This window comes from Sinocyclocheilus anshuiensis, unplaced genomic scaffold (genome assembly GCF_001515605.1).
Source record: "Sinocyclocheilus anshuiensis isolate Anshui unplaced genomic scaffold, SAMN03320099.WGS_v1.1 scaffold450, whole genome shotgun sequence".
NCBI lineage: Eukaryota > Metazoa > Chordata > Actinopteri > Cypriniformes > Cyprinidae > Sinocyclocheilus > Sinocyclocheilus anshuiensis.
Genome location: NW_015546056.1, coordinates 581,783 through 596,654, shown reverse-complemented (window position 1 = coordinate 596,654; position 14,872 = coordinate 581,783). Strand labels below are relative to the sequence as shown.

General features: G+C 34.0%; 3 protein-coding genes across 4 annotated transcripts in view; 2 read left to right on the top strand and 1 right to left on the bottom strand.

Annotated features, from left to right (window-relative positions):
- The first annotated feature begins 445 nt into the window (after positions 1-445).
- Positions 446-4,560, top strand: LOC107699286 (homeobox protein prophet of Pit-1-like). The gene is made up of 3 exons (XM_016500497.1): positions 446-515; positions 1,621-1,847; positions 4,201-4,560. The coding sequence occupies exons 1-3, from the start codon at positions 446-448 to the stop codon at positions 4,558-4,560; spliced, it is 657 nt and encodes a 218-aa protein (XP_016355983.1).
- Positions 4,561-6,101: 1,541 nt separating this feature from the next.
- On the bottom strand, positions 6,102-9,357 carry LOC107699287 (multiple coagulation factor deficiency protein 2-like). 2 transcript variants are annotated; one of them, XM_016500498.1, is made up of 4 exons: positions 9,255-9,357; positions 8,619-8,859; positions 6,835-6,994; positions 6,102-6,574 (listed from the first exon to the last, which is right to left on the bottom strand). In XM_016500498.1, the coding sequence occupies exons 2-4, from the start codon at positions 8,837-8,839 to the stop codon at positions 6,443-6,445; spliced, it is 513 nt and encodes a 170-aa protein (XP_016355984.1). In that variant the 5' UTR covers positions 8,840-8,859; positions 9,255-9,357; the 3' UTR covers positions 6,102-6,442. The 2 variants fall into 2 exon arrangements, with proteins under 2 accessions (XP_016355984.1, XP_016355985.1); XM_016500499.1 differs by having other exon boundaries at positions 8,619-8,783.
- Positions 9,358-11,440: 2,083 nt separating this feature from the next.
- The window catches only part of LOC107699274 (tetratricopeptide repeat protein 7A-like), a 56,983-nt gene continuing 53,551 nt past the window's right edge, over positions 11,441-14,872 (top strand). The window contains exon 1 of the mRNA XM_016500486.1: positions 11,441-11,514. Coding sequence (XP_016355972.1) covers positions 11,461-11,514 — 54 coding nt within the window. The 5' untranslated portion in view covers positions 11,441-11,460. The remainder of the gene's footprint in view (positions 11,515-14,872) is intronic.

The window sequence follows — 14,872 nt, the reverse complement described above, 5'->3', positions numbered from 1 at the left end:
TTCAAAACATGAAGTAATCTAAATATGCTATATTCCCAGATCCCAACTATTACTGAACATGTATTGTTTAAACTGAAACATTAGTTTGGTTGTATTGCTTTGTGCTCAAGTGGATCCAGAGACTGTCGCCTCTTGTGTCTATTTATGTTTACTCTCCCTCTGGTGGTGGAAATAGTCAATTACAATATTCCAAAATTCCAATATTATTATTCAGTTGTCACTGCACCACTGAGACTCAGATTTATTAGGAACATTTTTACTTATGCTTATTATGTCAGCAAGCTAAATTCATTACAGTTTTATTTTACAATTCACACTGACAGGTACATGTCACTGTGGGCTTCAGCACAGGGTGAGAGGTGTGACTGCTCCATGATGTCACACCTGATAGCGGTGAAAAAGCAGAGTTCGGTTAGGACGGGGGTCAAACCAGAGAGAGTTTGAAATGGACACAGACAAATCTCAGCAACAGTTCTCTGAAAATTACTCTGAGGTCACCGTTAGCTCAAGTGCAGGTAAGAACTCCTTTGAAATATTGATGACAAATATTTACAATTTAGTAATTTAGCAGATGCCTTCATCCAAAGCAACTTACAAATAAAAAGAATTTTGTCATTCTGCAATGGCAACTTTCAAGAGTAAACTAGAGTAGCACAAAAACTAAAGAGGATATAAAAGTGTTAAAGAGAAACTAGAACAGCAAGTGTTCAAGAAAGTTGTGACTGTGGTTTTAATACATAATATGCTTATATCAGTCAGCACGTTTTGTTTAGTCTTTAGGTGTTTATTTTATTTTATTATTTAGTTTATTTCAATTATAAAATTGTAAAAAAATTGTAATGCTGAAAATGAAAAATAAGCTGTATTGAAAATCTTTTCGAGGTGTGTTTTTTATAATCCATTAGGTAGAGTCAGGGTTATTATCGTTAACAAAAAATAAAATAAAAATTATTACTTGAAAAAATTAAAATGTATATAACAATAAAAATAAGAAAAGCAGCTTAAATGAGTTTGTTATTATTTTAAGTAATAAAAAACGAATTAAAATTAAATAAACTAAAACTAAAAACTATATAGACATAAAAAAGCTAACAAAAAAACAAGTATATTATAGTATATACTATAGTACTATATACTATATAAGTGATACAAAAATAACACTGCGCAGTATGACATTCAAAAATCCATTTTTAAGGTAAGTTTGGTGCACTTTCACTCTTTACCCTAATGTTGTGGATAGGCCCTGGAAACCAAGAGGCCCACAATTTGACAAATTAGTCACTTTTTTGGCCATTGTTTGCCTAAGCTGAGCGTAATCCTCAGGGCTCTGGCATGCCTCTCTCTCACGATATTGAGTTTAGGTGGCAAAGCCTGCTGTCTTTTGAGTTCCTGGACGTTTGTTTGGAAGCACTAAGGCTCTTAAATCCTCCGTCTTCAGTGAGCATCATTTGAGAGATGTGTACCTACAAAGCCAACATCTCAGAGGCGTCAGTGCTTGATGAAACTTTCACTGTCAATAGGAAATTGCTTGTAACTAGAGAGAGACCTGGCTGAGCCAAGACTCTTTCTGTTCTTCTCATAATGAATGTGGCTCTTTGAATTTCACCCTATTGGATGCAGATGTTCAAAATCACCCAAGAAAAGATTCTGGGACATCTGAGAGCGTCCGGGGTGGCGGAGGACGAGTGAGACCGTACCCCTCACCATCCCGCAGGAGACACCGAACTACCTTCAGCAACGAGCAGCTGGAACAGCTGGAGCTAGCTTTCAGACAGAACCACTATCCTGATATCTACTACAGAGAGGAGCTCGCCAGAGCCACCAAACTCAACGAGGCTCGCATACAGGTAACTCAGCTGATCGCTAACATGCTAATTAACCTGTTGAGAATGAAATGTTTCCAGGTTTAAGTTACACTAACCTGGGGTGTTGAGACTGCTGTTCACACTGATAGCGATTTACAGTGACACAACAAAACGTGTGGATAGAAACCCAGCAGAGACTTCATAATGCTTGCTGCTTTTGTGGACAGATTCACAAAAACCGTCTTAAGACAGACATTCCTTGAGATAATTTCTTGAGAAAATCGTAAGAATGTAGCTAAGTTGAATTCCTGAAAAATTCTAAAAAGTTCAAACATTTTATTAAAAATTAGTATTTTTCTTAAGATCTTTTTTTCTTTGAGGCCTTGCTATTACACAATTAATAATACAATTAAAAACGAGATCTCTATTTGATTTTTTTTTTTTTTGTTACTGAATTTCAGATTTAGGAAAAAGTCACAAAAGTCACTCATAATAATAACCAATACTTGTTTACAGTATTGATGATTGGGGGGGGGGCGAAAAAAAAAAATATATATTTTTTTTACAAATAATTACAAAGAATTGTCAAGTAACACGTTGAACTAAACATTTTTTGAATTTACAAATTTTGAAGTAGACAGACTGAAATTCCAAAAATCTTTGTTTTGTTTATTTTATTTGCAATTTCAAGCAATCCTCTTTTACAGAGTAGTAGTAATATATATGTGTAGCCATAGTGTGGTAATACTTAATAATTGAAACAACCCAATAAATTCATAAAACATTTTTTTTTATTTGACTCATTGATTTAAGATGAGTTGGAGGTTATCCTAACTTTTAAGAGATTATTTATTTTTAGGCCTATTTGTTTTTTTTTGTTTGTTTGTTTTTTTCATTTACAAATTTTTTTGTAGGAATTCAAATGATTCTGTTTAATAAAGTTTTGTCTTTAACACAGTCTTAAGAAAAAAAAATAGAATGTTCTTAACCCTTGTGTGACGTTTTGGACATTTTTGTCCTTTTCAGTTTAGTTTTTTTGATCATTTTGCCTGTGTTATTGCCAACTGCATACATTTTGGCACAGGTGTGTATTTTTATTGGAATTTTGCTATTTCACGTCCATTTCCTTTAATAAATCTGTTTTGCACTAGGTACAAAAAAATTGTTCCTCTCAGGACCTTAAGGACAAAAATGTCCCCATTGAAACCCATTAAAACTGCTATTTTTAATCGCAGTACCATTTAACTGTAAAATTATGCAATTTTTGTTGATAGGCTTTCATTATATTGGCAAGGCTTTAAAATGTAATTTTTTACTATTTTTTACCAGATGGTGCCATTTTTTCAGTTTTGACCTATAAAGAAAATACTCGCTTTATTTCTGTTTTCTGCTTCTGCATATTATAGAGCCAATTGGATAAATAATGCAGCTATAATTGTGTGGGTGTGTTGGTATGGATGTCAGAGTGTGGTTTGTGTGTGTGTCATAAAAATAAAAAAAATTGTGTGTGTGTGTGTTCTTGTAATATTTGAGAGAGAGAAACTCTACTGGAAATCACAAATCCAACCACTGTGTGCACCAGCAGAGTTTTGCTTGCATCTAATGGGGAAAATGTGGTACTGCGCCCAAACAAAATACTGAAAGCTCATTTTTTGAGATATCAACCTCAAATTTGGAACACAACTTGTTTAGATTTATGGCTTTGATTTTCTAGCAGGTATAGAGATCAGCATGTTTCATAAAATATATATTTGATATAAAACATCGTTCATAACTCATTTTCATAAACCTAAACATCTAGAACTTTTGTTTTGTTTCACTTTTTAAACTTTTTTTTACCTCAACAATAATCTGCCATGGGTCTTCTTTAAAATGAGACCAAACTTAACTCTGTGCTCCCAAGCTTCAAATTTTTATGACAGTTTTTTGACATGGACATTTTTGTCCACTATGGACCTATGTGTAACTTTTTTTAATTGACGCACAAGGGTTAATAGTGCTGTCAAACGATTAATCGCGATTAATCGTTTGACAGCACTAGTTCTTAAGAAATGTTTGAGAATAGCTACAGAACACTAAATATTCTTAATTTTACTCATGAGTTAGAAAATCTGAAGAAGAAGAAAATAGCAGCTATGAAGAATTTTATTGGTAAAAACATTTTGTAAATCCGAAAACTTTTACTCACATTTAATCATTTCTGATTGGCTGTGCCAAACAAATTACTTATCGCTGGAAACTTGTTGCCTCACACCTGGCGTTCTTGGTTCTTGGCCACTGTTGAAACATCTAATATGATATAATAACATATTAGCAATTGAAATGTTGCTACAGCAGCCAAGCCTTGACTCTCTTGTCTGATTACTGTATCTGTACTGTCTTTCGCTGGCTGCAGGTGTGGTTTCAGAACCGGCGTGCCAAGCAGCGCAAGCAGGATCGTGTCTCTCAGAAAGTGCTGCCCGTGGGCATGATGCCAGGACGAGGACCTCTCTTCAGCAGCATGTGCGTGTCTCCCTCCGCCATGAGCCGGCAGTACCAGTGCCCTCATTCACTGCCGTATATCCCCAGATTCTCACCAGTGCTGTCCCCTGGAGGATACCCACCCCAGCCGTCCTCCGGCTCTGCTCCATCATCACACGCCTCCAGACAGCCTGACGACTGGTTCAGTCAGCTGCGCAGCATCGGGCCAGCCACCACTTCAGTGCTCTCCCTGGCCTCTGTGTCCACACTGGAAACCACTAGTCACTGGAACTAGAGCAAGTGCTGTTTTACCACCGTTTTATACCGAATGAATCAAGTTTTTGACATTTTCTGTCTTTATTACAGTTGCAATCACACAGAACAGATTCTCTCAATTATTGCTGTATCTACCTAGACAAACATAATCACATTTATGTTGATTCCTTTGTTAACACTGAACTGTGACAATTAACTAGATTCAGTTTATACTGAACATACTGTATAGACTTTATAGAAGGACTATTATGAAAATGTCATTCTCAGATCTCAGATGAAATGTACAACAGACCCTTTGAACAGTTGAATTACATTTCCATTTAAAGTCATCACTAACAATTTACAGCTTTGGTAGAAATAAATTACACGGTTTATGTCAAGCGCTGTTCTTCTTGCCATTTTATGTATGTAAAATGAACAGACATGGGTCAATGACAATATTTAAAAAAAAATGTTGAAAACAGTATGTGCTAAGTTGCTAGAAATGTGCTCTCTGTAGTAATGCTGGTTACATACAGTTAAAACATTTTTTTTTTACCTTCATCAAGAAAGATTTTTATTTTTTCTGCATTTTAGTTGCACCACACGATTTGACGGACATAAGTTTATCCAAATATTAATTAGCATGGTTCTTTTTTTCTAAAGAATAACAATTAAAGATTATGCCAAAACACTTTCTTCTGAAAAATGTCATTCTTTGAATAAAGCGTTTTTTTTCTTCATTATGATATCTAGTTTTTTTTTGTTGTTGTTGCTTTATGCACTAAACATTATTTTTTATTTTAAAAATATAAAAAAAACATCATGATCAAAGAAGCATATTAAAATTTGGAATCATTAGGATTTTTAAAATGTTTTTCAAAGAAGTCTCTTATGCTCATCAAGGCTGCATTTATTTGATGAAAAAAAACAAACAAACACAACAGTAATATTACAAAATATTATTAAAGTTTAAAATAACTTTTTAAACAATTTTAAAAATATGCCCTAAAAATGTTTTTTTTTTTATAAAAAAAAAACAATGAAAAAGAAGTGTATTAAAGTCTCTATATGGATAAAGTACATTATAAATGTATTTCCTAATAAATTCAGACAAAATGAGCATCATATCATTGACCCATATGACATTTTGTGTACATTCAGACTCTAATAGCAAGCTGAAAATCAGAGCACCATTATGTTTTAGAGGATACAATTCCTATTCCCGTTTTAGAAATGCATAACATCATCAAAATAGTTCTAATACTCTGGTACTCGTTTTTAATGTCAAGCAAATTAACATTATGGCTACAGAGGGATTCATTAACATGTACATGTCCAAACAGGCATATTGCACATTTATATGTAAATCTAGATAATCCCAAATCTAGATAGGTAGATGCTTTGTGCTTAAAGTATTCAGTCATTGCAGATGGTTTTGAATGGGTATTTTTATGACAGTAACAGACAGTGTTAAAGCAGCACTATGTAACTTTTTCTGTGTTCAAAATTTGCAAAATGTATATAATGAGCGAGTACATCATCAATTCATCTTCCAAACCGCGTTTTTGTCTTATTCCGAATCACTATGGTACACTTATAATAAGCATTTATTCGATAATAACATAATTTATGCTCGTTTACGGTGGATAAATTTGGCAGTTTATACATTAAGGTCCATTCTGACAAGACATATGCAGATGTGAGTGCAACAACGAATACATGTTACACTGATGGCATACATACAAAACGTCTCATGTCACTTCATCATGACCCTCACCACTTCATTGTATGACATTTTATACTGAAGCACGAATATACTGTGCCTGTGAAATCGCACACACGTGAAGGAATGTGCTGGAGATTTGTACATCAGAGGTAATCTGCATTCACAGTAAGGCAGCGGCTCTTCCTGTCCTCTTTTACTCCAGAGACCTCGCAAACTCTGCATAGTCAATGTAGCCATCATTGTTTTTGTCATCGTCTCTGAGAACGTCATCAATGAGGTTGATAAGATCCTCTTCCCTCATTGGCTGGCCGTCATCTCCTCGTTCCTGAAAAACCAAGACCAGGTGACAATATTATAGGTGTAATAAAGAAAAAATACATGACAAATGATAGAAAGAGAGGCTGAAACAAGTGTACTTGAGCTAAGATTATAAAATTACATTTAAATTCAAATTAAATTTAAAAAACATTTATATGTGTCATTCTCAAGTTAATATTATTCATCAATATAATGATAATAAACTGTGCGTAGGTGTGTCCGAACTGTAACCTGGTATAAAGTCAAGCTCAGAGCTGGATCACTCGCCTCTCTGTGAACATGAGTAATAGCAGTGGCGAGCTCGAGTCCATCCAGCAGATTGTTGCCATCATAGTCGTGCATCTTGAAATAGTGAAGCTGCAGCTCTTGAGGCGTCATGTCCGACTCTGGCTTTTCAATCACCCCTTCTAAATGCTCCATGATGTGGCTACAACAGAACAGAAGAAAGCTTCAATTAAAGACTCGTGGAATAGTCACTATTCAACTCTGACCTTTGGTCGATTAAAGTTACAATTCACTGTAAGCAGCGACAGATCTTTTCTTTCCTATTGTGGCGCCTATCCAAGTGTATCAGATTAAAGAAAGAATGAACGTAGTGCAGGGATTTGGTTCTATCCATTGATTTTGTGGTTGGATGTTGAATTACATTTCTATTTCTAATTATTTCTAAACAGCTTTGATAGAAATCAATTACACACGGTTTTCGTCAAATGCTGTTCTTGCCATTTTATGTTTGTAAAATGAACAGACATGACAATCTTTTAAAAACGTTGTTCCTAGATATGTGCTCTGTCTGTATTGATGTTGCTTACAATTTTGAAAAATGTTTATACCATTTTCAAGAAAGATTTGTATGTTTTCTGCATTTTAGTTGCACCACACGATTTGACAGACAGATTATGCCAAACCACTTTCTTCTGAAAAATGTTTTTTTTCTGATCGAATGAAAAAAATATAAAAGACAAACTAAAATATTTTGTTTATATTTATTTATTTATTTATTTATGTGTTTATTTATTTATTGGGGGCCAACACTTTTTCACACCACTGTATATATATATATACACACACATACATACACACACATATACACACACTGGTGTTTCAAATTTCAGAAATATTATAATTTAAATTATTTTCTATATGAATATATTTTAAAATGTAATTTATTCCTGTGATGCAAAGCTGAATTTTCAGCATCAATACTCCAGACTTCAGTGTCACATGATCCTTCAGAAATCATTCTAATATACTAACTGGTGCTCAGATTTGATCAGTTACTACTAGTACTCAATTATTAATAATTACTAATAAGAATAATTATTAATCATTCTTTTTATTATCAACATTGAGAACAGCTTTTCTGCTTAATATTTTTGTGGAAAACACGATACATGATTCTTCGATGAATAGAAACTATAAAAGAACAGCATTTATTTGAAATATTTTTTTGTTGTTGTAATATTATAAATGTCCTTACTGTCACATTTAAAAAAAAAAATAATAATTTTAAAGGTTTCCTGCTAAATAAAAGTATTACTGTATTTTTGGTCAAACTTACCCCAAATTTTTGAATGGTAGTGTATCATGATTTCTGAAGGATCATGTGACACTGAAGACTGGAGTAATGATGCTGAAAATACAGCTTTGATCACAGGAATAAATTCCTGGAAAAATACAATTAAAAAAATAGAAAACAGTTACTTTAAATTGTAATTATATTTCCTCAATATTACTGTTTTTGCTGTATTTTTGATCACATAAACAGCCTTGGTGACATTTTAAAAATCTTAATCATTCTAAACTTTCTAAATTCTGAGGATGGATTAAGTATGACCTTTGTTTTCCTGACATGTTATTAGCTGGAAGACAGCCAGACAGACAGCCGGAGATCAGGACACAATATCATTTGGCAAAGAGTGCATTTTAGAAAAGAATCAAAGCTAAATCAACAAACACTATCGACATACATATCACATGAACAGCTTCACTGATTTGGATATGTGCATAGGTCCTAAAAACAAGTTTTGAAGTAATGGACAACTACTCACTCTTTATCCTGAACCATATTCCTGTCCAGCCGGGTGATTGGTGGAGGCACTTGATTTGAAGCAGCTGGTTCTCCATGAGCCCACACAGTCAGCATACAGCTGGAGCAGAGCAGGAACCAGCTCCATAATCTCGGTTGCTCAGACCTGTCTTTCAATCTCATTACACTGGAATCACGCGAGAATAAGACGAGTTCACGCGAGAAGAAGAATGACAGCTCCATTCAGTACTGCTGACGAACATCTGACCAATGACAGCAAACACACAATATCAAAACCATACTGATTAGATTATACAAAATATCTATAATGAAAAAACTGTATATTTTTATCCACAAATCTGATGGTAATGAGAAATGGGCGCATGTGGCTGACATATGGAAGAACTTGAAGAACGAAAGAAATCAAAAGAGATCGTGGAGGAAAGCAATAACACAATTACTAAATATAATCAACGCTAAGCATGTGAAAGAATAAAAAGATAGATATGAATACTGAAATATTAAGTTACAGGAAGAGCAGTCGTTGTAGACGTTGCCCGTTACACAGTCATCTGAACGCTTTTCTGCGTTCCTCCTAATACATCCTAATACATAATCTTACAGCGATATAACAACATACACATGCAGATTTACTCACCTGCTATGAATCACAGCTGACGGGTGAATATTCGCTCTATTTGTTCAGGCACAGAGGAGTAAGCATGAACTCCTGCTGATGTTTACTCAGCACCGCTCTTTCTGACCGCCTTAGCTTGCCGTAGTTACCTTCCACCTCATGGACATGACAGCTAAACTCTGATTGGACGCGATCGTTTAAACTCTGATTGGACGCGATTATATATATATATATATATATATATATATATATATATATACAATGTTTTAAATGTTATGTTTTATGATGTTTTATTTTATGTGAACAATAATAAAACAATATGAATAATAATAAAAACGTTAAAATATGTTTTGCTTTTATGTAAACTATAAATAAAAGCTTTTAAAAATGATTTAATTTAATTTAATTATATTTTATAATGTTTTATTTTATGTGAACACAGTAAAAATGCAATGTGTTACATATCAGGATGGAAGAAAAAAAGCACTATATTAAAAACTATACCGAATTTTACAACGGTAATAAAAAACGTTACAATATGTTTTGCTGTGATTAAATTTATACTTGCATGTAAAATATTTAAATACCAAAATCTGACTAAAAAGTGACAGAAAATGTAATCCTATAAAGCTCAATTTCAACGATATATAAGAAAATATACTGAATTCTAGTGGCTCGGCTTTTTAACTTATCTCTTTGTAATTCTTATTGGAATAACATCTTTTTAAAATGTTTTTCATTTAATTTCATTTTTCATTCAATTTAATAATTTGATGAGTTGGACGAAAAAGTGCACTATATTAAAAGCTATACCTAATTTTCCAGCAATAATAATAATAAAAACAAACCGTTAAAATATGTCTTGCTCTTATATACTTAAACTGTTTAAATAAAAAAATCTGACTGAAAAGTCACAAAACTCTAAACCTAAAAGCTAATTATATATATTATATATAAGTGCTGTCAAACGATCAATCGCGATTAATCGCATCCAAAATAAAAGTTTTTGTTTACATACTATATGTGTGTGTACTGTGTATATTTATTATGTATATATAAATACACACATATGAATAGACATGAAAAGGCAAAAACAATGGGATTTTTTTTTTTATTACCAATCAATTTTTAGGTTTCAGGATTTTTTTTATACCTAACTTTGTTTAAGGATGGTTTGTTTAAAATATATGACAAAATGATTTGATATACCATTTTGTTTTATGAAATATGTGTGTAAAAATTCCATAAACTGGTTTTCCCATTAAGCACAATGTTATCTATACACTGTATCTAATTTGCATAGTATTGTGCTGTTGGCACAGCATATTGAAAAAAAGAAGTGTAATAATGTGAGTAATAATTGGCCAGATTTTTCATAATAATATCTCATATTTCATAAGAACGTTGATATATAATTTATTTTCCTATTCAATTGTTTTGTTTCCCAAAATGTGTTATAAACATGCTTTTAGTCCTGGTGTCCTCTACAGTGGACATGTATGAAATGATGTCCTGTTTCATAACAGGAAGTCATATTTTGATTTGAAACCCCATAACATTTTCCTGAGATGTTGATTTATGACAAACAATTTGAAAATTAATCAGATTTAAATTGTAATTACAAAACATTATCATATTAAAACTGTGACATGTGAGGTCTCAGAGAAATTCACTAAAATATAATGTCCACTACAGAGGCAAAAACTCCATAGCTGGGTCTCAGGAGGATATGTTTATATTAATGTAATTTATATTATATAAAAATATATTTAATATATAAACAACACATTTCTCTTAAATATATACGTGCATGTGTGCGTATTTATATATACATACTAAATATACACAGTACACACACTTTCATTTTGGATGCGATTAATCGCGATTAATCGTTTGACAGCATTAAATGTATATGTATTTAAGGAAATATACCGAATTCCAGTGGCTCAGTTTTTTATATTATTTATTTATATGTATTTTTTTTATCCTATTAAGCCTAAGAATCACCTTCTCAAATTTCAAAGCGATATCAAGAATAGAAATAAATTAGAAATGATGCCGATTTTTTTCCAGGTCAGGACGGCTGCGCGCTGATTGGATTTGAGTAGTGCGTCATAAAGCCGAGTCTAGCGCACTGGGCAGTAATAAATAATCCACACAGCAGCCGAGGAACGAAGGAGCTCGCGTAGAGCTGTCGGATTGTTAATCAGTCAGCTCGGTCATCTGCATGGCAAACCTCTGCAAAGAAAACGAGAGGGCCAAAGCTATTTTCCGACTACTGGTTCGTTCTTGGTGTCGTAGAAAGTAGACGTTAGGATAGCCAGTAGGGCGTGATGTTTCCTAGCAACCGTAGCTCTCCGACTATTGAATGTAGCTGGATAATGGATATTTTATAGGCGGTCGATGAGTGATTGTTCCATTATTAGACTTTATGAAGTTTATAAAAACACGTTATTTTGATAGCTGGAAAAAAATATACATTTAATGCACTACTTAAAAAGTACTCTAAATGTGTTTTTGGCATAAGTTGTTGCAACTGCCCACAAGATATCACTGATAATATAAATGGGGGAAAAAGTAGAATTTTGTCGAACTTCAGGAGTTGCGCTACCAGCATGCAGATGACTTCAAAGCTAGCAGGTGTGACCTTAAAACAATAAATCAATAAGTTAGTAAGAACATTAAAATGCAGTCCATTGTATAGGCTAAGTTTTTGTGGGTGTGCATGTGTCGCTCAGTTTGTCGTCCACTAGATGGCGCCACTATTTCGGTGGGGTTGAGGACAGGCGTCTCATTTTATTGTCATTTTGCATATTGCATTCTGTGGCAGGTGTTTGCATATTTTCATCTAAGCAGACTCATGACCTGGTCTCATTCCAGACTATGATGGAAGCAGCTCCCTCTCTTGATCTGATAATTCAATTACAACAAGCCCTGCAAATAGTTTACACAATATAATTGGTTAAATAGATTTAGTCATCCAGCAGTGGAGGGATTTCAGGGAAATAGCCATAGGACATAGGCTAGTCATCAAGGACAAGGCCTTGCTTTGGGGGAAAAAAAAAAAAAGACTGTTAAACTACATTTGTGGCCCTGGACCACAAAACCAGTACTAAGGGTCAATTTTTGGAAATTGAGATTTATACGTCATCTGAAAGCTGAATAAATAAGCTTTCCATTGATATATGGTTTGTTAGGATAGGACAATATTCGGCTGAGATACAACTATGTGAACATCTGGAATCTGACGGTGCAAAAAAAAATCTAAATATTGAGAAAATTGCCTTTAAAGTTGTTCAAATTAAGTTCTTAGCAATGCATATTACTAATCAAAAATTAAGTTTTGATATATTTACGGTAGGAAATTTACAAAATATCTTCATGGAACATGATCTTTACTTAATATCCTAATGATTTTTGGCATAAAAGAAAAATCGATAATTTTGACGCATACAATGTATTGTTGGCTATTGCTACAAATATACCTGTGCTACTTTTTTGTGCTCCAGGGTAACATTTATAGTCTAAACAGACACTTAACTCATTCCTGTTGTGGGTTTATAAGACTGAGACTTAGTTTTGTGAGTCTTTGTTCTTTTTAAAGGAATAGTTGACCCAAAAGCGAAAAACTGCTGAAAATGGACTCATTCTCAGGGCATCTTAGATGTAGATGAGTTTGTTTCTTTGTCTGAACAGATTTGGAAATGTATAAATCACTTGCTCAGCAATGGATGCTGCTCTGCAGTGAATGGGTGCCGTCAGAATGAGAGTTCAAACAGCTGATAAAAACATCACAATAATCCGCAAGTAATCCACCTGACTCCCATCCATCCACTAATGTCTTGTGAATGGAAAAGCTGTGTGTTTGTAAGAAACAAATCCAACATTAATTTATTTGTACTTTAAACTGATATTTTTGGCCAAATTAGCAGTCAATAATCCATAATAATGCTTCTTCTAGTGAAAAATCCATCCCCTGTTCTCCTCTCACAGAAAGATCCACTGACATTTGTTTAGAACTGTTATGAACTATTTTTTACTTAAATGGTGCTTGGTCTGTGCATATTTCTCTCCTGATTCAGACAAGACAACTTTTTCACTGGAGAAAGCAATATTATGGATAGACGACTTAGCTGGAAGCAACAGTTTTAACGTTAAAATGTCATTTGTTAATTAAAGTGCAGCTTTTTGCTTCACAAGGCAATCATTGTAATGTTTTTATGAGCTGTTTGAACCCGTTCACTGCAGAGGATCCATTCATGAGCAAGTGATATAACCTTTTTCCAAATCTGTTCAGATGAAGAAACAAACTCATTTATTTTGGATAGCCCAAGGTAAATTTTCAGCAAATTTTCATTTTGGGGGGGAACTATTGGTCTATAGCTGGTTTCTGTTTGTTTTTAGCTGCTCCAAGATGGTTATTATCAACATACCTACAGGTGGTTAAGCTGGGTTTTGGAACATATTGCTGGTTATCCAGCTATGACCAGCCTGCACCAAATAATGAGATAAAGGTGCTTCACGATGCCATAGAAGAACCTTTTTGTCTAAATGGTTCCATAGAGAACCTTTAACATCTGAAGAACCTTTCTGTTTCACAAAAGGTTCTTTGTGGCGAAAAAAGGTTCTTCAGATTATAAAAAGGTAAGAAAGAGATGGTTCTTTAAAGAACCTTTGACTGAATAGTTCTTTGTGGAACCAAAAATGGTTCTTCTATGGCATCGCTGTGAAGAACCTTTTGAAGCACCTTTATTTTTAAGAGTGTTGAAGCAACAACAGACATAGGAGAAATGGATAAGACCAGCTTGGCCAGACTGAAAGATCAGCTATAGCCTAAATGAGTGAGACCAGCAGCTGGACTGATTTAGATGTTTTAAGAGCATTGGAATGTATTTATTGTATTTATTTATTTTTCTATGCCATTTCTCTTAACAGGGAGTTCAACTTCTCACTAACCTGCACTGTAAAAAAATGCAACTGCATATTTTCCAGCTGACGAAACCTTTTGAGTCTCAAATACTAAGAAATGCAGTTTTCTTGAAACTACATAAAAATCCTTGTCAGACCAACAGAATTGAACATAAAAACCTTTGTCAGACCCCAAATGTTGTCCCAACTAGTCAAACACAGTTGTCTGAACAAAGAATTTCATATCGCTAAAATGTTAAGGCTTTGTGAGTTCCCAGCATGCATTGCGGCATTAATAAATTATGCAGATACTGTGGTTATTGTTTGTTTGATTTGTGCAGTAATCTGACTGATTCTGATGTTGTGATTCAGAGCAGCAGTAGATGTTAGTGAAGCATCAGCACTGAAGCTCTGGATCAGCTGAGGGAGGGGCTTGCTTTCTTTACTCATCTCTTGGTATTGCAGGGCTTTATAATGATATCTCTCCCTCTCTCACTCTCACTCTCACTCTCTCCCTCTCTCTCTCTCTCTCGCGCTCTCCCTCTCTCTCTCTCTCTCTCTCTCTTGCATGCTGGGAGTCGGTGAGAGTGGTGGTGGTGAGAGCTACTGTGTGAGTGGTGAGAGTTTCTAAATCTTGCTTTATCCTATTTACTTTTTATTTTCTTTCCAGAAAATACATGGTTTAGAAAGTAATTTGTAAAATAGTTGTATATTGGTGATTGTGAGGCAGA